Source organism: Bombina bombina, chromosome 12 (assembly GCF_027579735.1).
Source record: "Bombina bombina isolate aBomBom1 chromosome 12, aBomBom1.pri, whole genome shotgun sequence".
Taxonomy (NCBI): Eukaryota; Metazoa; Chordata; class Amphibia; order Anura; family Bombinatoridae; genus Bombina; species Bombina bombina.
Genome location: NC_069510.1, coordinates 90,697,046 through 90,723,936, shown reverse-complemented (window position 1 = coordinate 90,723,936; position 26,891 = coordinate 90,697,046). Strand labels below are relative to the sequence as shown.

The 26,891-nt window shown below is 37.9% G+C and overlaps 1 protein-coding gene across 1 annotated transcript in view; it reads right to left on the bottom strand.

Moving 5' to 3' along the window:
* HCFC1 (host cell factor C1) overlaps nt 1-26,318 on the bottom strand; it is a gene marked incomplete in the record, with an annotated part of 480,694 nt that extends 454,376 nt beyond the window's left edge. Inside the window, 1 exon segment of the mRNA XM_053696082.1 lies at nt 25,392-26,318. Coding sequence (XP_053552057.1) covers nt 25,392-25,575 — 184 coding nt within the window.
* Nucleotides 26,319-26,891: the final 573 nt, after the last annotated feature.

Sequence of the window (26,891 nt, the reverse complement as noted above, 5' to 3'; positions counted from 1 at the left end):
TTTTATACCTATACATTATTTATATAAATCCAACACGTTTAAGCCATATGCCCATTGCCGCCAAGATAAACGCGCCATATGCTACAACAAAACGGTGCACAACCGGAAGTGTACATACACATTATGATGTCACTTCCGGTTAGATCAAACATCCGGTAAAAACATCCGGTAAGTCAGCTCACACGGAGGAGAACCATGTAGCAATTCAACAAGGGAGAAAGACAATCTATAATACATCCGGGGCAAATAAGAAGCATTATGCATGGGCTATACCGGAACGCAAATTTTATGGCGCCAGTTTTGAGTTACCTTATTGGCTAAAACATTCCATTTAAGGTGAAATTACCAGATAGCCGTTACCAGTCTTGAGAAAGGTACCTGCGGACCAAAACGTGTTGATTGTAAACTGGTATTACGGCTCAGGCTCTTTTTTGATGAGTAAAATACCTATATTTTCCATTCTTAGTGGCTTTATTGCACTGTCTGTTTTTATATATTTTTATAGGATCATGATGGCATAAATTATTCATATCCACTTTGGGAAGAGGATCATTTAACAAGACCACACTACACTATTTTTGTACATAAAATCTGGGATATCACCAATTTTTAGGACAATAAGGATTTACTTAAAGGATTAATTTTTTATGGACTAATTTTTTTATGGACTATTTTTTAGGTGTACACCTTAAACTATTTTAAATTTATCTAATTTAGTGTTGATCACTTTTTTTCACATATTCTTATTTTATATTTTCACCTCTTCATTTTTAAGCTTATGTGAGAATTTTCCCTTTTTTGAATCACCCACATATTTTTTCATCACCAAACACTGAACTAGCTAAATAGGATTGGACACCTTTGGACTTTCACATATCTATTTCTCCATATGGACACTTAACTGGACTATTATATCAGAACTGATTGATTTACTTTATTATTTGATTTTTTATTTGATCCATTGTGTTTTATCGTTATTACAGTTGATTTATCCTAGATTAGATATATAGGCTCTGTAGACCATTCACCCATAAGAATATTTTCTAGAGTATTCATCCCAATTGTTTTTATATATCTATTTGTTTTTATACACGTGTTTCTATATATTTATCTATTTTACATTGCAACCTCATTAAATGTTATATATTTTATAAATTGGATTTTTTTGAGTGAATTATATATACAGGTAGCCCTCAGTTTACGCCGGGCTTAGGTTCCAGGAGGAATGGTTGTAAATCGAAACCATTGTAAATTGAAACCCAGTTTATAATGTAAGTCAATGGGAAGTGAGGGAGTTAGGTTCCAGGCCCCTCTCAAAACTGACATAAGTAACACCTAATACATTATTTTTAAAGCTTGAAATGAAGACTTTGAATGCTAAACAGCATTATAAACCTAATAATATAGATTGTATCATCAAACTAAGTTTAATGAACAAAAACATTTGCTAACAGCACCTAATAAAATAATCACACAACAGACTGCATCATCATCAAACTAAGTTTAGTAAACAAAAATGTTTTTTTACTTGCATTTTTCTGCAATCAGTTCTCTGCATTGTTAGCATGTTAGATAATATTGGGTCTGCACCTATTCTATGCATTTCAATCTGCAGTGATTAATAGGCAGTTAGACACCCTCACCTCAAGCTGCTGGACAGGAAGATAATAGGGAAGTGGCTGCTCGATAGCCAATGTCTGCTCTGTGTACACAGATCAATTTCAGACCTGTTAAGTTGCAAAACTTTGCGGCAAAACAAGCGGACAGCTCCACCTACTGGCTATTTTAATTACTGCACGACTGAAAAAAAAGGTTGTTATTCTGAAACGGCGCAAATTGAACCGGCGTAAACCGAGGGCCACCTGTACTTCACAAACTATAGGACATACTATTTATCCATATATTTATTAACTGATCGTGGACACCATCTAAAGCAACATATCCCCCAACAGGGATACTGTAGCGCTGACTCTTGGCATTTTATCTTACTAGTTTAAAATTCCACCCAGCTGGTAAAATATTCTGCGGAGAACACCGACTTGCATAATAAAGACAAAGTGAATAGCATTTATTCTGAAATGTAAACAAGTAATAGATTTGTTTTCATTTTATGGCAAACTTTCAAGTTTTTCTGCCCACTGTATAATGTGAGTCAAACAATAAATAAAAAAATCTGGACTTCTATCTATACTCTGCAAACTTACACACTCAGAAGCAGGTGTGTCAGTAATATCTATACAAAAATACTGCACAAATAAAATCTACTCAGCCCCTCATCGGTTTATTTAACCCCTTAGTGACCAGACCACTTTTCCATTTGTTGACAGTTTGGGACCAGGGCTATTTTTAAATTTCTGCAGCGTTTGTGTTTAGCTGTAATTTTCCTCTTACTCATTTACTGTACCCACACATATATACCGTTTTTCTCGCCATTAAATGGACTTTCTAAATATATAGTTTTTATCATATCTTAAATTTACTATAAAATATAATGAAACAATGGGGCGGGGGTTACACTTTTTCTAACTTTGACCCCCAAAATCTGTTACACATCTACAAACACCAAAAAAACACCCAGGGCTAAATAGTTTCTTAATGTTGTCCTGAGTTTAGAAATACCCAATATTGACATGTTCTTTGCTTTTTTTGCAAGTTATAGGGCAATAAACACAAGTAGCAATTTGCTATTTCCAAACCATTTTTTTTTTTAAATTAGCGATAGTTACATTGGAACACTGATATCTGTCAGGAATCCCTAAATATCCCTTGACATGCATATTTTTTTTTTTATTTTTTTTTTAGTAGACAACCCAAAGTAGGCGCATTTTGGTATATTTCATGCCACCGCCAAATGCGATTAAATAAAAAAAAATTGTTACCTTTTTCACAAACTTTAGGTTTCTCAGTGAAATTATTTACAAACAGCTTGTGCAATTATAACACAAATGGTTGTAAATGCTTCTCTGGGATCCCCTTTGTTCATAAATAGCAGACATTTATGGCTTTGACATTACTTTTTTGCTAATTAGAAGGCCACTAAATGCCGCTGTGCACCACATTTGTATTATGCCCAGCAGCGAAGGGCTTAATTAGGTAGCTTAAAGGGACAGTACACACTCATTTTCATATAACTGCATGTAATAGACACTACTATAAAGAATAAGATGCACAGATACTGATGTAAAAATCCAGTATAAAACTGTTTAAAAACTTACTTAGAAGCTTTCTTTTGAAAAGGTAGCTGGAAAGTCCACTGCAAGCAGGAAATAAGACACTCCCCCCTCCCCCGCATATGAAAAGACCCTTTACACAAACAGGAGCAAGCTGGAGTAGGTAGCGGACGGTATTCTCATAAAACTTTGGGGCTTAGTTAGGAGTCTGAAATCAGAGCAATGTTATTTAAACATAAGCAAAACTATACTTTTTTTTTTTTTTTAAAAACAACTTTATGGGCTATATAAATAAATCATCTACAAAACATTTATGCAAAAAAAAAAAATATAAGTGTATAATGTCCCTTTAAAGGGAGCTTGTAGGGTTAATTTTTAGCTTAAGTGTAGTAGACAACCCAAAGTATTGATCTAGGCCCATTTTGTTAAATTTGATTTCAAATGCGATCAAATAAAAATAATCATTACCTTTTTCACAAACTTTAGGTATCTCATTGAAATTATTTACCAACAGCTTGTGCAATTATGGCACAAATGGTTGTAAATGCTTGTCTGGGATCCCCTTTGTTCAGAAATAGACATTTATGGCTTTGGCATTGCTTTTTGGCAATTAGAAGGCCGCTAAATGCTGCTGCGCACGACACTAGTATTATGCCCAGCAGTGAAGGGGTTAAATTAGGTAGCGTGTAGAGTTAATTTTAGCTTAGTGTAGAGATCAGCCTCCCACCTGACACATACCACCCTCTGATCCCTCCCCAACTCCCCTCAAAATGCTCTCTTCCCTCCCCCACCTCACAATTTTTACCGTTATCTTAAAGGGACACTCAATCAAAATTAAACTTTCATTATTCAGATAGAGCATGCCATTTTAAACAACTTTCCAATTTACTTCCATTAAAAAAAATGTGCATATTATTTTTATATTTAAACTTTTTCAGTCACCAGGTCCTACTGAGCATGTGCAAGAATAAGTGTGTATGCATTTGTAAATGGCTGATGGCTGTCACATGGTACGTGTATGCATTTGTGATTGGCTAATGGCTGTCACATGGTACAAGGGGAGTGGAAAAAGACATAACTTTTAAAATTGCCAGAAAAAATATTTACTATTCATTTGAAGTTCAGACTAATTGCTATTGCATTGTCTTGTTATCTTGCATTTGTTGACTATGCAAATCTACTGTGTTGACTGCTCCTTTAAGTACTGGCAGAAAGTCTGCCAGTATAAAAATAAAGGAGGATTATATATTCTACAGGTATACCCCGCTCATACAGCGGGTTAGGGACCGGAGCCCCGCTGTAAAGTGAAAACCACCTTAAAGTGAAACAAGGCAGTTTTAGCTTTACTTTCACTTGCCAGTGTGGTTAAAGACTTAAAAAAACATGTTTAATTAACTTATATTAGGTGTGCAATAGCGCCAAGTTTAGTTTAACACTTGCACAGAACAGTATTCAATAAGTACTGTACCTGTAAAATAGTGACAATCACTGTAGTACAATTTGCCAGAGTATAGCACTGAGACACAGATTGCACTTTAATGCTGTAAACAGAGTGAACTAGGCATAATAAAATGGTGCCAGTCACTTTTCTTGCAATCTCACAAAGATTACAGCACTGTTTTAAAATCCTTGGAGGTTGAACTTCAGCTCCACAAAGCGCTGTATTAGCGAAGTGCTGTAAAGTGATGCGCTGTAAAGTGAGGTATACCTGTATATTCTTTATTTATAAAGCGCCAACAGATTCCGCAGAGCTACCCATGGGTACAAGGATAAAAGTACAACGGAGAAACAATACAATAAAAGACAATTTTACAAATACATGGGGAATTGAGGGCCCTATTCGGTGGAAACTTACAATCTATATGGGTAGGAGGATGGGAAACAGGAGGTGGGGACTGCAGAGGTGGGAATATTAGTTGGGAGATGAGGGCAACTGTTAGGTTAGTGAAGTTAATTTGTTAATGAGTCGGGTGATATGCTTCCATGAACAAAAAGGTCTTTATGGAACGTTTAAAAGGAGGAGAGGTTAGGGGAGACTGACTGCTCAAGAAAGTGCGTTCCAGAGGGTTGGTGCCGCACGAGAGAAGTCCTGTAGTCTAGCATGAGAGGAGGTGATGGTAAAGGATGCAAGGAGCAGGTCATTGTTGGATCTTAGGGGGTGGGCTTGAGTATATTTGTTGATGAGTGAGGACAGGTAGGGTGTGTCAGCATTGGTGAGGGCTTTGTAGGTCAGGGTGAGAATGCTGAATTTAATTCTGCTGTGAATGGGGAGCCAGTGAAGGGACTCAGAGAGGTGCAGCAAAAACGGAGCGTCAAGAGAGGTGGATTAGCCTGGCAGATGTGCAGGTGGTTGCGGCAGGATGAAGAGAGCAGTTGGATGTGGGGAATGAAGGACAGATTTGAGTCAAGTGCGACTCCGAGGCAGCGTACTTGGGGTGATGGGGAGATAGTGGTGCCGCCAACAATGAAGGAAAAATTAGAAACTGTAGTTGAGTTGGAGGGGGGGGGAGATTAGAAGTAGTTCGGTCTTGGACATGTTTATTTTTAGGTGGTGAGAGGCCATCCAGGAGGAAATGCCAGATAAGCAGTCGCTGACGTGATAATTGACAGAAGGAGAAAGAGTGCAGGGGTGGAAAGGTAGATCTGGGTATCATCAGCATAGAGGTGGTAGTTGAAGCCATAGCTGTTGATAAGTTTACCCAGTGAAGAAGTGTAAATAAAGAAAAGAGTAGAGGACCCAGGACAGAGCCTTGAGGTACTCCAACAGACAGAGGCAATGGAGAGGAGGAGTCACCAGCAAAAGAGACAGAGAATGATCTGTTAGAGAGATAAGAGTGAATCCAGGAGAGGGCAGTGTCACAAAGCCCAAGAGAGCTGAGAGTCCGTAGGAGAAGGGGATGGTCAACAGTGTCAAAGGCAACAGAGAGGTCAAGTAAGATGAGTATAGAGTAGAAGCCTTTGTTTTAAGCAGAAAGGAGATCATTAGTAACCTTGGTAAGGACAGTCTAAGTTGAGTGTTGGGGATGGAAGCCTGACTGCAGGGGGTCTTGCAGTGAGTTGGAGGACAGGAAGTGGGTTAGGCAATCGAAAACCAGTTTTTCAAGGATTTTTTAAGCTAGTGGGAGCAGTGATATAGATATATATATGTATATGTGTGTAGGATCCCCTATTACCCCCCAACAGCTCTCTAGGCCTCCCTCCTCGGTACTGGCAGCTGTCTGCCAGTACCCAGTTTACTAACAAATTTGTCCTTTTTAAATAAATAATATATTAACAGCCCATTTTCTTTAGTGCAGCCCCCCCCCCCTCAATACCCTACCCCTATCTGCATTGTGAAATAATTTTGGTTTTTTTAAATCCATTTATTAAAAAAAAAAAAAAACCACACAAGGAGTCAGTTCAACAATTCCAATGACACATGACATTCTAGTGAATAATTATTTGATTATGTAAATAAAATATAGTCTGCTTTTTAACGGATGTGCTCCAACGTAGGCGTTTGCACAATTCTTCTGCTGTCAGTCTTTAAAAATCATTTTATATTGAATCAAACTACTTTTGTACTTTTTAAAAAGTCAGCTATTACCAATTTTATATTTTTTCACTACTTAGGAATTGAATGTTTCTAGGCAAAAATAAAACGTTTACTCCCCTAGGTGGGTGAGTCACACTTTTTTGGCAGTTACTTTTTATTGCATTTATCCTATTATAATCAAGCTAGTATATCCAAGGGTTAAAAACTTCTTACAATTCTACTTATGAATCAAAACACACTATTGATACAGCTGATTAAAATAATATGGTACTCTGCTAACTTTCATATAAAATGATAAAATGGGTGCAAGAATCAATAAAGCTAAGAATTAGGGCTGCACGATTAATCGCATATGCGATTTAAAACCGTGATTATTTGCATCGATAGTATGATTTTTAGCCCCTCCCCTATGACGTACAGGAGGGCTGGCTGTAACTGTTCATTGTGCGTGGGCTTCTGTAGGGAAGGAAGAGGGGGTGGGGGGAGTAGGGGAGCAAATTTTTTCCCTGTTTCTGCTTGATCTCCTGGGACTCCGACACCAACAGTGGAAGTTTGCAGGGACCTAGTAATGCACAACAGGTAACGGCCTCTTAATAGAAAATACATTTCACAGATGTGACAGGCAGATCTCAGTTCCATGCAACAACTTGTTTCCATCCTGTTTACACACATATCACCGAGACCTCTAAACACGCAGCCGATACCAAGTGTGAACCACCTCATCAGTGTAACTTGCCCCCTCAGGCGGTTATAACATTGTGTTGGCGGGCGGCATTTTCGCATCACTGGACACCTCTCCTGATGTACTTTGAGCTGAGGACGGGCACAGGAGATGCACCACATTCGAACGGGCTCACAGCATTTACAGGCAGCGTGAAGAGAGGTCTCAGTGACATGTCATGAGTGGAAGCAGGGCATGGAAATTAGCTGTTACATTGGTCTGAGGATATGCCGGTCACACATAAGCTTATGGGATCAAATGCTGGAGATGCACCTAGTTTCAAGTAATCACACACACACAGTGGATATAAAAAGTCTACATACCCCTGTTAAAATAGGTTTCTGTAAAAAAAATGTAAAAAAAATTACAAAGCTAAATCATTTCATAACTTTTTCGACCTTTAATGTGACCTATAAACTGTACAAGTCAATTGAAAAACAAACTGAAATCTTTTAGGTGGAGGGAAGTAAAAAAAAAATAATAAAAAAAAAAATATATGGTTTCATAAGTGTGCACACCCTTAAACTAATAATTTGTTGAAGCAACTTTTGATTTTATTACAGCACTCAGTATTTTTGGGTATGATTTTTTTCAGCATGGCACATCTTGGACTTGGCAAGATTTGCCCACTCTTCTTTGCAAAAACACTTCAAATCTGTCAGATTGCGAGGGCATCCCATGTGCACAGCCCTCTTCAGATCACCCCACAGATTTTCGATTGGATTCAGGTCTGGGCTCTGGCTGGGCCATCCCAAAACTTTAATCTTCTTCTGGTGAAGCCATTCCTTTGTTGATTTGGATGTATGCTTTGGGTCGTTGTCATGCTGAAAGATGAAGTTCCTCTTCATGTTCAGCTTTCTAGCAGAAGCCTGAAGGTTTTGTGCCAATATTGACTGGTATTTGAAACTGTTCACAATTCCCTCTACTGTGAATAAGGCCCCACTTCCAGCTGAAGAAAAACAGCCGCAAAGCATGATGCTGCCATCACCATGTTTCACTGTGGGTATGGTGTTCTTTTGGCGATATGCAGTTTTGTTTTTGCGCCAAACATATCTTTCGGAATTATTGCCAAAAAGTTTAACCTTGGTTTCATCAGACCATAACACCTTTTCTCACATGCTTTTGGGAGACTTCAGATGTGTTTTTGCTAAATTTAACTGGGCTTGGATGTTTTTCTTCAAAGAAAAGGCTTCCGTCTTGCCGTCTACCCCAAAGCCCAAACATATGAAGAATACGGGAGATTGTCGTCACATGTATCACACAGCCAGTACTTGCCAGATATTCCTGCAGCTCCTTTAATGTTGCTGTAGGCCTCTTGGTAGCCTCCCAGACCAGTTTTCTTCTTGTCTTTTCATCAATTTTGGAGGGACATCCAGTTCTTGGCAATATCATTGTTGTGCCATATGTCCTCCACTTGATGATGACTGTCTTCACTGTGTTCCATGGTATATTCTAATGCCTTGGAAATTCTTTTGTACCCTTCTCCTGACTGATACCTTTTAACAATGAGATCCCTCTGATGCTTTGGGAGATCTCTGCGGACCATGGCTTTTGTGTAGGACGCGACTAAGAAAATGTCAGGAAAGACCTACTCGAACAGCTGAACTTTATTCAGGCTTAATCAGAGGCACTTTAAATTATGGCAGGTGTGTGATGAATTATTTAACATGGTTTTGAATGTGATTGCTTAATTCTGAAAACAACTACATCCCCAGTTATAAGAGGGTGTGCACACTTACGCAACCACATTTTAGTTTTTTTTTTGTTTTGTTTTTTTTTTTGTTTACTTCCCTCCACCTTAAAGATTTCAGTTTGTTTTTCAATTGAGTTGTGTAGTTCAGTGCTTGACAAATGTGTTTAAAAATTAGGAGCCATTAAGAATATTTAGGAGCCAGGCATATTTTTAGGAGCCAGACCATTGGATTTGTATATAGACATATGGAGAATAACCCAAAAAGTTAGGAGCCAGGGGTAAAATTCTAGGAGCCAGTGGCTACCAGGTCACATTAAAAGGTGGAAAAAGTTCTGAAATGATTTATCTTTGTCTCATTTTTTAACATCACAGAAACCTGACATTTTAACAGGGGTGTGTAGACTGGTTATATCCACTGTGTGTAAAATTAAAGTGGTATAGTCATTTATAAGAAAATCTTTTTTGGGTACAAAATCGCGATTTTCATTTTTGCCCATATCGCCCAGCCCCACTAAGAAAATATATATATATATATATATATATATATATATATATATATATATATATATATATATATATATATATATATATATATATATATATATATATATATATATATATATATATATATATATATATATATATATATATATATATATATAAAAAGAAAAACAAGATGCAAGCAGGTATCTCCAATTCCAACCTCGATTTATTTGTTTAAAAATCCATGTTATACATGATCATGGGAAAATCACGAGTATTACTTGACAAACAATGGCTGCTGCTGACATGTTTCACCACTCAAGGCATACACACAATTATTTCTATCTGCGGTTAACCAGTTACAGAGGGGGAGTTGATAGTCTGCTTAAATATAAAAAATTAGGGAGAAACCTAATTTTCTTATTTGTCTAAGACCAATTTATATCTAAAGATAAGTCCCATACTAATATAAGCCAGACACACTGGAAGCTGTACTCTCATGACCTAAATCTTCCACCACTGCATGGCTGTAAACAACAAAAACTACCATCACTTAACGGTGTGATGATAAAAGTAAAAAAAAATGTAAAGGTTGCATTTTCAATGTTCTTAGGGCACCCATATTGAGGCCACTGCATCTCAGGTAAACACTGCTGCATGTTTTACAAACAAATTATTAAATCATGGTGTCAAGTGTTACCTCAATTCTTAAAGTGAATGTCAATTTTGATGCTAAAGTGCCCGGTTTTTAAAATTTCGATTAAAAACGGGCACTTTAATTCATCAAAATTTACATTTCACGCCTGTTGTGAAAATAAACAACTAACCTTTTAATCTTCACAGCAGCTCCAGCTTCCTCCGGTCGTTGCAAGCAATTTCTGACGTCAGAAATGATGGATAGGTTATCCTCCAATCACGGCTCCCCCCCCCCCCCCGGGGGAATCAGTGTTTGATTCAATGCCGTGATTGCAGGAAGCCGGATTCCTCATTTTAGACCCAGGAAGAGGCTTTGCGACGGGTAGAGGAAGCTGGAGCTGTTGTGAAGATTAAAAGGTACGTTTTTTTTTCCCCTCAAAAGCAGTGAAATGTAAATTTTGATGAATTAAAGTGCCCCTGTTTTTAATCAAATTTTTAAAAACCGGGCACTTTAGCATCAAAATTGACATTCACTTTAAAAGGGATACTAAACGATAGAGCATGCAATTTTAAGCAACTTTCTTATTTACTCCTATTATCATTTTTTCTTCGTTCTCTTGCTATCTTTATTTGAGAAGCAGAAATCTAAGCTTAGGAGCTCGCCCATTTTTTGGTTCAGCACCTGGGTAGTGCTTGCAGATTTTGCAAGAATGCTTTTAGTAAGTTATTACAGTTTTTAAGCGGCATACACAAATGCTGTGAGGGCCTTGTACTCAAGAACTACATCTTCTCAGAGAGAGTCAGCCGTGACAAGTTAAAGTGATGGTAAATCCTAGTGGTTCTTAAAGGGACACAATCCAAAAATAATTCTTCCGTGATTCAGATAGAGCATGCAATTTTAAGCAACTTTCTAATTTACTCCTGTTATCAATTTTTCTTTGTTCTCTTCCTATCTTTATTTGAAAAATTAGACATCTAAGCTTTTTTTGGGGTTTCAGAACGCTGGACAGCACTTTTTTTATTGGTGGATACATTTATCCACCAATCAGCAAGGACAACCTAGGTTGTGCACCAAAAATGGGCCGGCATCTAAACTTACATTCTTGCATTTCAAATAAAGATACCAAGAGAATGAAGAAAATTTTATAGGAATAAATTAGAAAGTTGCTTAAAATGTCATGCTCTATCTGAATCCCAAAAGAAAAAATTTGGGTTCAGTGTCCCTTTAAGCGCTATGATTTACCAGCAGCACAGACAATAAATAGGACCTTCAGTGATGACTTTGTAAAAGTGTGAAAATCGTACCTGCTGCTCCTCGTTAAACTAAGTGTCTTTGTCCGCCCACGGCACATTGCTTTTTTCCCCCCAATGTGGTGACAATTCCACTTCTAAGCCAATCTACACTGTTCTTGTAGGCTAGTACAGCTACTCCCTTAGAGGTTAAAATGACAAATCACAAAAAAAAAAAAGAGAAATAAAGAAAATAAAATGGCAGCGAAGTTCCATGGTCAGCCGGAGCTGCTAAGTTTAGCGAGGAGGCAGCAGCACAGAAAGGGTACATTTGGCACACTTAGTCATAATAAACTTTTAGGATACAGATACAGCATGCAGTTTTAAAACACTTTCCAATTTACTTAAAGGACCAGTCAACACAGTAGATTTGCATACTCAGCAAATGCAAGATGACAATGCAATAGCACTTAGTCTGAACTTCAAATGAGTAGTAGATTTTTTTTTGACAATTTTAAAAGTTATGTCTTTTTCCACTCCCCCTGTACCATGTGACAGCCATAAGCCAATCACAAATGCATACACGTACCATGTGACAGCCATCAGCCATTCACAAATGCACACACTTATTCTTGCACATGCTCAGTAGGGGCTGGTGACTCAAAAAGTTTTAATAAAAAAAAAAAAGACTGTGCACATTTTGTTAATGTAAGTAAATTGGAAAGTTGTTTAAAATGGCATCCTCTATCTGAATAATGAAAGTTTAATTTTGATTGAGTGTCTCTTTAACTTATCAAATTGTGCACAGTCTTTTTCTATCGACACTTTTTATGGCACAAGCTTCTACTGAGCATGTGCACAATTCACAGAATATATGTATATGCATTAATGATTGGCTGATGACTGTCGCATGATACAGGGGGCGTGGAAATAGAAACTGAGAACGACATTTGATATTCAGACTAAGTGCTATTGCATTGTCTTTTTATCACACATTTGTTGATGATGCAAATCTACTGTATCTAGGGTTGCACCAATACTAGTATCGGTACCGATACCAAGTACTTTTACCAGTACTTGTACTCGTAAAAATGCACCGATACTTAAAGTGTTACCTCCAAATCTTAGATCTTACCCATACGCCATCTTGTGGTGTCTTTTCAAATGTCATGTTCCCATTTCATTTTAAGATAGAGTGGAGACTTAAAGGGCCATAATACCCAAATCTTTAAACACTTGAAAGTGATGCAGTAAAGCTGTAAAAAGCTTACTAGAAAATATAACCTGAGCATCTCTATATAAAAAAGGAAGATATTTTACCTCAAAAGTTCCTCAGCAGCGACATCCCATTTCTAAGCAACAAATCAGTACGTCTGACCCGGGACAGCAGAAGGAGCGAGCTTAAGTGCACACTCACCTTATTTCCCTATTCAGTGTAAGGAAGTTTACAATGAAATCTCATGAGTCAAATCTCATGAGATCACAGTAAAAAAGAGTTCATGGACCTCAGCACTGTTGATGCCGATTGGCTGCTGTTCATTTCTTCATTTTTTTAACCTGCAGCTGGGCAACAGCGGAGTATAACTTTTTACAAAGAACTTACTCTGCTGAGCTGAGGAGATTGTGAGGTAAAATGTCTTCCTTTTTTACAGAGAGACGCTCAGGTGATATTTTCCTGTCAGCTTTTTACAGTTATACTGCATCAGTTTCAAGTGATTTAGCATCTGAGTATTATGCCCCTTTAACTAAAAATTGTACACTTCAGTTCTGCCAATAAAAATTATTTGTATTATTGTACTTCAGAGCAGTGCTCCAAAATCATACTACTATATAGCTGGAAGCCTACCTGGGGGAGATCACTGTACCTCATTCAGACAAACCCCGTAAGTACTGGTCAGTTCATAAACTGAGATTTAACGGCCGAAAAATATCTTTCTGCCCCATGCAGTAGTGTGGAAAGTGAAAGACTGTTCAGCTGAACATGCAGAGATGCTTCTGTTCATTAAAAAGAACGTGCCAGTAACTTTTGTAAATGTTTTCTAATTGCTAGATTGCCTGTTATACTGCTAGTTCTCATCTTGCACAATTATGCTCAAAACATACTGTAACATATTTAGTTTATACAATTGCAGGAAGTGTTTTCATAGGACATTAAGTTAATTCCTATGAACACTCATCCTACAATTATAGGACTAGATTTAGATTACATTTGATTGGTAAGCTTTACCAATGCTCTGTTGACATTTCCAACTCCACAGATTTTAATGAAGTAGGACATGTAATGAGAGCATTGGTAAAGCTTACCAGTCAAATGTAATCTATCCCATAGTGTTGTTCCCTGTGATTAAACAGTGCACTGTTATATTTTTAACTGTATTGCACTTTTGGTTGGTTGTGTTTTTATATTTGTTAATGTATTTTTTGTTAATATATTTTATTGTAATATTTTTATTTATAAATATAAACATGTTCTGTGAAATGTCTTCGAGTTTTTACAACTGTGACAACAAGCAAATAAAATTGTTTTTATTTCATAATGTCTTTTGAGTTACAGTTCTTCATAAGTATAAAGAAGCTATCTTAAATCATTAGACTGCATTGTGCTCGAGAAACATAAAAAAAAAAAAAAAAGTATTGGTAATTGGTATCGGCGAGTATTTGGGGGGGGGGGGGAAGTATCAGTACTTGTACTCAGTCTTAAGAAAATGGTATCGGTGCAACCCTAGTAATTACTGATCCTTTAAAAAGGACCACTTAATGCAGTAGAATTGCATAATTAACAAGTGCATAATAAAAAGACAATGACTCAATTTCAAATAAGCAGATTTTTTTTTTTACCCGTTTTATTTTTTCTCACATTTTCCAGCCCCCTGTATCATGTGAGACATCAGCCAATCACAGACTAGTATAGTATACCCTGTGAGCTTGTTCCCCATAAAGTGTGAATATAAAAAGACTGTGCAAAAATTGATAATTGAAGTAAATTGGAAACTGGTCGGTCTTTAAAGCGCACGCATGCATGCGTATGCCACTGAAAAACAGCAATACCTCTTTTTAAACAGTTTGTGGCTTAGTTTAATTTTAAAACTGTGCTCTGCTGCTTAAAAATTGGACAAACAGTTATGTTAATGTAAAGTTTTAGTCTGAAGTTTATATTTGTAACACTCAGTATGTGGATTTTATTTAAATTATAGGAAACAATCATTGATTTTTTTGTCATCCGATTAATCGAAAAAATAAATTGGCAGATTAATCGATTATGAAAATAATCGATAGTTGCAGCCATAGAGAAGACCTGTAGCTGATTACAGAGTTTGCCACTACAATTAAGAATTGAATTGTAGGATAAATAAGTAGAAGACTTATTAAGGGCATTTTTTTTGTTTGTATTGATTAAAGGGACACTGAACCAAGATTTTTTTCTTTTGTGATTCAGATAGAGCATGACATTTTAAACAACTTTCTAATTTACTCCTATTATCAAATTTTCTTCATTCTCTTGGTATCTTTATTTGAAACGCAAGAATGTAAGTTTAGATGCAGGCCCATTTTAGGTGAACATGTTATTGGTGGATAAATTCATCCACCAATAAAAAAGTGCTGTCCAGAGTCTGAACTAAAAAGAAAAAAAAAAAAAAAATTAGATGCATTCTTTTTCAAATAAAGATAGCAAGAGAACTAAGAAAAATTAATAAGACTAAATTAGAAAGTTGCTTAAAATTGCATGCTCTATCTGAATCACGAAAGAAAAAAAAATGTGGGTTCAGTGTCCCTTTAACCCCTTAATGACCACAGCACTTTTTCATTTTCTGTCCGTTTGGGACCAAGGCTATTTTTACATTTTTGCAGTATTTGTTTAGCTGTAATTTTCCTCTTACTCTTTTACTGTACCCACACATTATATACCGTTTTTCTCGCCATTAAATGGACTTTCAAAATCTACCATTATTTTCATCATATCTTATAATATGCTATTAAAAAAAAAAAAAAAAATACAAAATATGATGAAAAAATTGAAAAAAAAAAAAAAGAAAAGAAAACACTTTTTCTAACTTTGACCCCCAAAATATGTTACACATCTACAACCACCAAAAAACTCCCATGTTAGTTTCTAAATTTTGTCCTGAGTTTAGAAATACCCAATGTTTACATGTTCTTTGCTTTTTTTGAAAGTTATAGGCCAATAAATGCAAGTACCACTTTGCTATTTCCAAACCACTTTTCTCAAAATTAGCACTAGTTACATTGGAACACTAATATCTGTCAGGAATCCCTGAATATCCCTTGACATGTATATATATATTTTTTTTAGAAGACATCCCAAAGTATTGATCTAGACCCATTTTGGCATATTTCATGCCACCATTTCACCGCCAAATGCGATCAAATAAAAAAAAAAAAAATGTTCACTTTTTCACGAACTTTAGGTTTCTCACTGAAATTATTTACAAACAGCTTGTCCAATTATGGCACAAATGGTTCTAAATGCTTCTCTGGGATCCCCTTTGTTCAGAAATAGCAGACATATATGGCTTTGGCTTTGCTTTTTGGTAATTAGATGGCTGCTAAATGCCACTGCGCACCACACGTGTATTATGCCCAGCAGTGAAGGGGTTAATTACGGAGCATGTAGGGAGCTTCTAGGGTTAAAGGGACACTGAACCCAATTTTTTTCTTTTGTGATTCAGATAGAGCATGCAATTTTAAGCAACTTTCTAATTTACTCCTATTTTCAATTTTTCTTCGTTCTCTTGCTATCTATATTTGAAAAAGAAGGCATCTAAGCTTTTTTTGGTTCAGACCTCTGGACAGCACTTTTTTTATTGGTGGATGAATTTATCCACCAATCAGCAAGGACAACCCAGGTTGTTCACCAAAAATGGGCCGGCATCTAAACTTACATTCTTGCATTTCAAATAAAGATACCAAGAGAATGAAGAAAATTTGATAATAGGAGTAAATTAGAAAGTTGCTTAAAATTCCATGCTCAATCCAAATCACGAAAGAAAAATTTTGGTTACAGTGTCCCTTTAATTTTAGCTTTAGTGTAGTAGACAACCCCAAGTATTAATCTAGGCCCATTTTGGTATATTTCATGCCACCATTTCACCACCAAATGCGATCAAATTAAAAAAAAAATTCACTTTTTCACAAACTTTAGGTTTCTCACTAAAATTATTTACAAACAGCTTGTGCAATTATGGCACAAATGGTTGTAAATGCTTCTCTGGGATCACCTTTGTTGAGAAATAGCAGACATATGGCTTTGGCGTTGCTTTTTGGTAATCAGAAGGCCGCTAAACGCTGCTGCGCATCACACGTGTATTATGGCTAGCAGTGAAGGGGTTAATTAGGTAGTTTGTAGGGAGAATGCAGGGTTCATTTTAGCTTTAGTGTAGAGATCAGCCTCCCACATCACACTCCCTGATCCCTCCCAAACAGCTCCCTTCCCTCCCCCCCACCCTATAATTGTGCCCGCCATCTTAAGTACTGGCAGAAAGTCTGCCAGTACTAAAATAAAAGGTATCTTAATATTTTATTTGAATATTTCTTAATTTATTTTTTAGCATATTTACATATGCTGCTATGTATGATCCCCCCTTAGCCCCCAACCTCCCTGATCCCCCAAAACAGCTCTCTAACCCTCCCCCTCTGCCTTATTGGGGGCCATCTTGGGTACTGGCAGCTGTCTGCCAGTACCCAGTTTGCAAAAAATATAGCTTTTTATATATTATTTTTTTTTCTGTAGTGTTGCTTCCCCCCACAGACCAACACCCCACCGCCTAAACGATCTTTTAAAATCTAATCCCCCTGCTTTTTCCCACTTCTATCTAAAATATTTCTGTAGTGTAGCGGTTCCCACCCGCTACCTCCCCGTGCACGCGCCCGCCCCTGCCTCCATGTGCACGTCCGTGAGCGCCCCCGGCCATCCCCACCCACGGTCCCGCATCACAAGAGCCACTGATGGCCGCCACCCGCCTCCCACCCACCAACAAGCACATAGCCATAGATGTCAGGTGCAGAGAGGGCCAGGGAGTGGCTCTCTGCATCGGATGGCTAAAAATGGTTATTGCAGGATGCCTCGATATCGAAGCATCACTGCAATAACCGGAAAGCAGCTGGAAGCGAGCAGGATCGCTTCCAGCTGCTTTCCAGACCGAGGACGTGCAGGGTACGTCCTCAGGCATTAACTGTCTTTTTTTTTTTTTTACGACGTACCCTGCACATCCTCAGTCGTTAAAGGGTTAAGGTACGGACTGACCAATGCAGTGCGATTTTAACCTGCCCAGGACCAAACATAGTAAAAAGGCAATGCAAAAAACAGTTTTTATTCTGACAAATTTCAAAGTTAGTTCATTTTTCATTTGCCCTGTATCATGTGATAACCATCAGCAAATCACAAAATACATACGTATTACAGTGAATTCTTGCACATGCTCAGTAAGAGCTGGTGCCTCAAAGGGCACATATAAAAAGACTGAACATTTTGATAATAGAAGTGAAACTGAAAGTGGTTTAAAATGACGTGCTATAGCTGAATCATGACATTTTTAATTTTGACTTTAGTGGCCCTTTAGAAGCAATCTTATGCACCACAAGAACTGAATCTGCAAATGCAGCTTCATAAACGGGCACCTTTGGTATTCTAAGCTGTAAGCATGTGAGGACTTCCTAGATCACACAGCCTAGAAACCGAGTACACACTGAGTGTACCGATGACACCCAAATCAATCTCTTCCCTCAACAACAGAGTCAGCAATGAAAACTAAGAAACACACAAGCTTCCCAAGCTAAGAACTACAGATGAAGAGCAATGGATCAAAAAGAAAGCCTCAATCAGGAAGTGGCAGAAGATACAACACCAGAGGAAACAGTGTTTAAATGTAAACCATGTAAGGGCTGATTCACACCAAAAGTAAAAACATTTGTTGAGTTTACTGCAATTAATGTGACAGAGAATTAGAAGAATTAGGGAGAAAGTGTGTTCCGTTTCAACAGTGACTAGAGATTGTTATTGTTGGGAGTGTGATCTCTCAAGTGTTTGTAAAAGATGCCAAAGTGGGTGTCAAGTAAGGAACGGAATAGCAGTGTATTAGGTCAATGGAGAATTTAACAGTATAGAAGCAGCAGTTGGTTAGAATATCAGACAGGTGAGGTCAGATCAAACAAGGGATTGTTTTAATATGGATGCATATTTGAGTACTATGTCCCTTTAGGGCAGGGTTTGACAAACCAAGGAGCCACTGAATTCTAGAATTTTACCCGTGGCTCCTAACTTTTTGGGTTATTCTCCATATATCTATATTCAAATATGACTGTCTGGCTCCTCAATATTCTTACTGGCTCTTAAAGGGCCATAATACCCAAATGTTTAAACACTTGAAAGTGATGCAGCATAGCTGTAAAAAGCTGTCTAGAAAATATCACCTGAACATCTCTATGTAAAAAAGAAAGATATTTTACCTCAAAAGTTCCTCAGTAGCCACATCCCATTGTAAAGGATTTCTAAGCAGCATATTAATATGTCTGTCCTAGGACAGCTTAGGGGATGAGCCTCATGCACTCTCATATTTCACCAATCAGGTAAAGGAAGCTTACTATGAAATCTCATGAGAGTTAAGTCAAATCTCATGAGATCACAGTAAGAGTTCATGATCTCAGCACTGCTGATGCGGATTGGCTGCAGTTCATTTCTTAATTTTTATTTATTTTTTTAACCTGCAGCTGAGTATAACTTTTTACACAGAACTTACTCTGCTGAGCTGAGGAGATTGTGAGGTAAAATATCTTCCTTTTTTACATAGAGATGCTCAGGTGATATTTTCCTGTCAGCTTTTTACAGTTACTGTATACTGCATCAGTTTCAAGTGATTTAGCATATGAGTATTATGTCCCTTTAAAAATTTTTAACAGATTTGTCAACCCCTGCTTTAAGGTTGGAATCAGTAGCAGAGACAGATGTTCTGGCAACCAAGGGGATAAACGACTGCTGCAAGGGGAAAGTAGAGGCTTAAAAGCTTGATTGTCCAGTATGTCTGTTGCAATCAATAATATAAATTATTCCCTGTTCCACTATTCTTGCAAGCAAGATGTTGAAATACTGTGCCTTTATGCAGCCATCACACCCATCTATAGGATTTTCTAACACCCCTTGCTACACCTGATATTTTTAACCATTATACATTTGAAGATACAATTAGTAAATGCCATATTGGTTAGTATTTCTCTATATCTAAAGAGGGGACTCTGAAGTTTGTCTTAAAATAAATTGTAACCACTAAAAAGAATAACTCATTTCTACCACTCTAATTTAGCATGTATCTATTTATTAACCCCTTAATGACCGGACCATTTTTCAATTTTCTTACCCTTAATGACAATGGCTATTTTTACATTTCTGCAGTGTTTGTGTTTAGTTGTAATTTTCCTCTTACTCATTTACTGTACCCATACATATTATATACCGTTTTTCTCGCCATTAAATGGACTTTAAGGATACCATTATTTTCATCATATCTTATAATTTCCTATAAAAAAAAATATAAAATATGAGGAAAAAATTGAAAAAAACACACTTTTTCTAACTTTGACCCCCAAAATCTGTTACACATCTACAACCACCAAAAAAACACCCATGCTAAATAGTTTCTAAATTTTGTCCTGAGTTTAGAAATACCCAATGTTTACATGTTCTTTACTTTTTTTGCAAGTTATAGGGCCATAAATACAAGTAGCACTTTGCTATTTCCAAACAACTTTTTTTCAAAATTAGCGCTAGTTACATTGGAACCCTGATATCTGTCAGGAATACCTGAATATCCCTTGACATGTATATATTTTTTTTTAGAAGACAACCCAAAGTATTGATCTAGGCCCATTTTGGTATATTTCATGCCACCATTTCACCGCCAAATGTCATCAAATAAAAAAAAAGTTCACTTTTTCACAAATTTTGTCACAAACTTTAGGTTTCCCACTGAAATTATTTACAAACAGCTTCTGCAATTAAGGCACAAATGGTTGTAAATGCTTCTTTGGGATCCCCTTTGTTCAGAAATAGCAGACTTATATGGCTTTGTGGTTGCTTTTTGGTAAGTAGAAGGCCGCTAAATGCTGCTGCGCACCACACGTAAATTATGCCCAGCAGTTAAGGGGTTAAATTAGGTAGCTTGTAGGGAGCTTGCAGGGTTAATTTTAGCTTTAGGGTAGAGATCAGCCTCCCACCTGACACATCCCACCCCCTGATCCCTCCCAAACAGTTCTCTTCCCTCCCCCACCCCACAATTGTCCCCGCCATCTTAAGTACTGGCAGAAAGTCTGCCAGTACTAAATAAAAGGAGTTTTTATTTTTTTTAATAAAAAAAAATAAAATGTTTTAGCTGTGATGGACTCCTGCCTTAGCCCCAACCTCCATGATCCCCCCCCCCAGCAATCTAACCCTCTCCCCTACCTAATTGCCGCCATCTTAGGTACTGGCAGCTGTCTGCCAGTACCCAATTTGCCCCCCAAAAAAGTGTTTTTAATTATTTTTTATTACTAATTTATTTTTTTCTGTAGTGTAGCAGCCCCCCACAATACCCCAACCCCCTCCCAGATCCTCATATATATATATTTCCCCCCCTCTTCCCACTCATTGGTGTCAGTGTGGGTAGGTGATCCCGGGCGTGCGCGCGCACGCGCATGCGCGCACCCGCACGCTCCCGGCACCCGGCGTGCACATTGCACTAACAGGAGCCGGATGCCGGGTAGCGATGGGCCGCCCACCCGCCTCCCAGTTGCGCTCCCACCCACCAACGAACCGGCCGCGTCGCTACCGGTGCAGAGAGGGCCACAGAGTGGCTCTCTCTGCATCGGATGCTTTCTAAGGGTATTGCAGGATGCCTCAATATCGAGGCATCACTGCAATACCCTGAGAGCTGCTGGAAGCGATTGCGATCGCTTCCAGCACTCTCTTAGACAAGTGACGTACCAGGTACGTCCATTGTCACTAACTGCAAGTTTTTGCAGGACGTACCTGGTACGTCACTTGTCATTAAGGGGTTAAAGGGACACTGAACCCAAATTTTTTTCTTTCGTGATTCAGATAGAGCCTGCAATTTTAAGCAACTTTCTAATTAACTCCTATTATCAAATGTTCTTCATTCTCTTGGCATGTTTATTTGAAAAGCAAGAATGCAAGTTTAGATGCTGGCCCATTTTTGGTGAACAAACTGGGTTGTCCTTGCTGATTGGACAGCACCAATAAACAAGTGCTGTCCATGGTTCTGAACCAAACATTTGCAGGCTCCTTAGCTTAGATGCCTTCTTTTTCAAATAAAGATAGCAAGAGAATGAAGAAAAAATTGATACTAGAAGTAAATTAGAAAGTTGCATGCTCTATCTGAATCATGAAAAAAAAATTGTGGGTTCAGTATCCCTTTAAAGATCATATAAATACACTGCCTCTGAAAAGAAACAGCTTGCACCATGTTGCCAGAGTAACTATAAAAGAGCTTACAGTCTAGAAAGAAAACCCTTTGCTGGCCTTTGGAGTAGCTTAGCAGAAATGAACAGACCACTTAAAGGGATACTACCCCACATTTTTTTTCCTTTCATGATTCAGATCGAGCATACAATTTTAAGCAACTTTCTAATTTACTCCTATTAATTTTTCTTTGTTCTCATGTTATATTGATTTGAAAAAGCAGTAATAAAAGGTTAGGCGCCGGCCCATTTTTAGTTCAGCACCTTGGTAGAGCTTGCTGATTGGTTTGCTACATTTAGTCACAAATCAGCAAGTGCTACCCAGGTGCTGAACAAAAAATTGTCTGGCTCTAAAGCTTACAGTACTGCTTTTTCAAATCAAGATAGCATGAGAACAAAGAAAAATTGATAACAAGAGTAAATTAGAAAGGTGCTTAAAATCTCGTGCTCTATCTGAATCATGAAAGAAAAAAAATTGGGTTTAGTGTCCCTTTAAAGTGAAGAGTCTGCTATAACAGCAGAAATGAAAAAAGCTCCCAGAGCAGACGGAGTTTCAGTAATCTGTCTCCTTCCTTGCACAAGGAACACACATAGGCGCATACAGTACAGGCACATACATTACAAGATGTTGGAAACAGTGTCAGAAACCAGCATATTTAAAGCGATATATATGAAAGCTTCATGATTCAGACAGAGCAGCAATTTTAAGCTACTTTCTAATTTACTCCTATTAATTTTTATTCATTCTCTTGGTATGCTTTGTTGAATGAGCAGCAATGCACTACTGGTTGCTGACTGAACAAATGGGTGAGCCAATGACAAATCGGTGTTATATATACACACACACACACACATATATACATACATACATACAGGCACCAATCAGCCGCTAGAACCTAAGTTTCTTTGCTGCTCCTTAACTTTCCAGCAAAGGATGACAAGAGAAGGAAGCAAATTAATAGAAGTAAATTGGAAAGTTGTTTAAAATTGTATGCTCTGTCCAAAACATGAAAGAAAAATGTTGGGTTTCTTCATGTCCCTTTAATCATGCCAGCTGACTGACGTAGTGCCGCCAAATTCAAGTTTCAAAAGCAGTGTCTATAGTCTATGCCGACTTCCCTCTTTCTGTACAGAAACCGGTATGTTTCCTCCCATTGATGTCTAACAGGCAAAAAAAATAAAAAAATCTTTATTACAGCTGTCAGGGGATTAACTTTTTAACAATCAGAACGCTGCATTCTAATTGCTTACTATATATATATATACTGTATGTGTGTGTGAAATAAAAAGCACTAAAAGCCTCTGCTATACTGACTCTAACCTGTGGGGCTGAAGTGATACAAATTATGGATGGGGAAAACAATGCCTATAACACAGTGGGGTACCACAAGCATGTTAAAGGGACAGTCACTAAAACTGTTAATGTTTATAAAGAGATAACGTCTTTACTACCCATTCCCCAGCTTTGCAAAACTATTAAAGGGACACTAACCCCCCCAAAAAAAATTATTTCAGGATTCAGATAGAGCAGGAAAATGTAATCAACTTTCTAATTTACTTCTATTAATTTTTCTTTGTTCTTTTTCTATCTTTATTTAAAAGCAGGAATGAAAATCTTAGCAGCCAGCACATTTTAGGTTCAGCACCATGGATAGCGCTTGCTTATTGGAGGCTTACCCACCAATAAGCAAGCATAACCCAGGTTCTCAACCAAAAATGGGCCAACACCTATATGCATCTCATACCTGCTTTTTAAATAAAGATAGCAAGAGAACAAAGAAAAATAGGAGTAAATTAGAAAGTTGCTTAAAATTGCATGCTCTATCTGAATCATGAAAGAATAAATGTGGGTTCAGTGTCCCTTTAATATACTTTAACGTTTACGCCTCAAAATTTCAGCCTGTGCCTACGGCACTACAGACAGCACATTATCACATGCTTTTTTTATTATTTGCTTTAAACAGGAGACTGCTAATTCCTGTGGGCCATATTAGGTAACATTGTGCTCTCTCTCGTGACGTTGTGCAGGACACAACGCTTATTGGCTAAAATGCAAGTAAAAAAAAAAAAAAAAAAGCCATGTGATAAGTAGCTGTCAGAAGAGGCTTAGATACAAGGTAATCAGAGATAAAAAGTATAAGACCATGTTAGCTTTGCAAAACTGGGGAATGTGTAATAAAGGGATTTATCTATCCTTTTAAAAAAAACAGCGAGTTGACCGCCCGAGAGAGAGAGAGAGTGTGAGTGAGAGAGAGAGTGTGAGTGAGAGAGAGAGTGTGAGTGAGAGAGAGAGTGTGAGTGAGAGAGAGAGTGTGAGTGAGAGAGAGAGTGTGAGTGAGAGAGAGAGTGTGAGTGAGAGAGAGAGTGTGAGTGAGAGAGAGAGTGTGAGTGAGAGAGAGAGTGTGAGTGAGAGAGTGTGAGTGAGAGTGTGAGTGAGAGTGTGAGAGAGAGTGTGAGAGAGAGTGAGAGAGAGTGAGAGAGAGAGTGAGTGAGAGAGACAAAGTAACTAAATGATACAGATAAAACAAAAAAAAAAAAAAAAATATATATATTTTTTTTATTGCTTGTCTACCACTAGTAGAATTTTACAGCCAATATTATATTTGTGGTCAGTTACATAGATATAAAATAACTGCCACTGTACAATGTTACATTGTTGAAACTTGTTTTGACTGATGATAAAAAAAAGCTACTTTCAGATGTCAGTGCTTCAGTCCTGAAGCAGAGGGTAAGCATCTTACACTCATATTACTATTTCTACTAACTATATATATATATATATATATATATATATATATATATATATATATATATATATATATATATATATATATATATATATATATATCACCGTTAATACAGCTGTTTATATTTGAGACCCTAGATAACTAGTCACGTTAGCAGTGCTATTAGTACCTGGCATTTTTTATGTTATTTTTGCAAAACCAGCTGACATGTGTAGTGTGTCCCTTTTTTAATAAACCGTGTATTTCATATGCCTGGATAAAAGCACATACTGTATATAACAGCACAAGGAGCCGCCATGTAGCGGGATGTTCTGGTATTACAGCGCGAGCACTGACTGAGGCGACAGCCCGCCCCTTCTGTCTCACAGCCCTGTTGGAGGAACCCGCCATTTTTCTTTGTGGATTTTTAAAGCGCAGAGTCTCAGCGCCTGCCGGGAGACCGGTGTGGGGGCGTGACAGCTTGCCAAGTGGGAGCTCCAGGCCCTGGTGGCCCTTGTCACTGTCAATATCAGGGTTCTTAGCCCATTGTACACAGTATAGGTGCAACAAGCCTGCAGACAGAAGCTGGCACATGATGTTTATATTATGCATAAAGTGATAACAGGTGGTGGCTATTACACATTACCACACAACAACACACACACTGGCTGATACCGTTATGCAGCATTATATCCTAGTAAAGTGATGAAGGGACGTGACAAGATGTACTCACCAGTGTTATAAACATGAAGCTCGTCCACGATCCCCTCGTTCCCTCCACCGAAAACTACGATTAATTCTTTGATAGCCACTGCACGGTGTCCGTGACGGGGTCTAGGAACCGGCCCAGACCAGCCTACAACCCTTTTCCAACGAGGCTGAAGGGCGGCAGATCCCGAAACTGCTGAAGAGGCCATAGTAGAAAATATTTTCTCAGGAGATGCAACAGTCAGAAAAAAGTCGCCAGTGCGATTTATATAAAAACTACACAAAGCTCCGTGTGTGTTGAATTAGAGCGAGGAGAATGCATATAAAAACGAATAAATAAAATAATTTAGTCCGGTGTCTGTGATGTTTGAGGCCTACTCCTGGCCGGTTATCACTGAGGCGCTGAGGAGTCCATGGGAGCCGCCATTTTATGACGGCGGCCGGGGAATCAAATCTCGTTCCTGTCTGCACCACCTAACCAATAATACTACTGCGTTTCTGAAGCAGTATAACCTCTAACAAGCCTTCTCTCTAGGGGACTGTTTTCAATTTTCTGGTTATTATTTTTCTTTAGAGTCGCCCAGGAGAAGCAAAGTTGATGGAGTCCATGGGAGCCGCCATCTTGTGCAGTCCAAACAAACCAATAAAGAGCTGGTGGGAAGATCAAAGATGGCGGCGAGCAGAGATATAACACACAAAGTATCCGCCTCTTCCAGTTGAGATAGGGAAAGTATCCTTTGGTTTAGTGCTTACATTCACACGGACATCCTGCCCAATGCTGTCTATTAGGAGAAGCTATTTCTGTTTATTCTTCTGATGCTTTTCGCGCGGGAGATATTAACAAATAATGAAAATCTAATATAAACCACCACAAAATTAGTTTACTAAAAAATGAAGAACAAGTAATTGGTATGAAAACAAAGAACGGGCTACCGGACCCCGTTTTCACGCCTCCCTGGGAGCCGCCATCTTGTGTGCGCCCGCCCCCAGGTTTCCTCCTCCTCCGGAGACAATAAAATGGAGGCGGAGACTTTGCAGATGAGGGATTTTTACAGAGGCCTGAATATTAACGAAACAGTGGGGGTACCTACCTGTCAACAACACAAAAAGTTGTTATATTCCAAGACATTCGAGAATAACAAACGTAATAAAACACATTATTAAAAATAAATAACAAACGTTTTATTATCACCAGAAATATAAGAGATGCGTTTATTGCACTATAAAACCACTTAAATTTGCATTACTATATTATTTATTGCAGTCATAATAACAACAATGTAAAACGCTATATTGAGTCATTTTTATTAATGATATTTTATTGAGCGCATATGAAAAAATAAAAGACTTTGTACAGGAAACCAGATACAAATGTTTCTTTCATGCCTCCCTGGGAGCCGCCATATTTGGACATAGCCGCACCCTCCACCTTTTGAAACACAGATGCTAGAAAAAACGATGTAATATTTTGATGTCACTTAATACAAATCAATAACACATACATAAGAGGGGAATGATATATAAA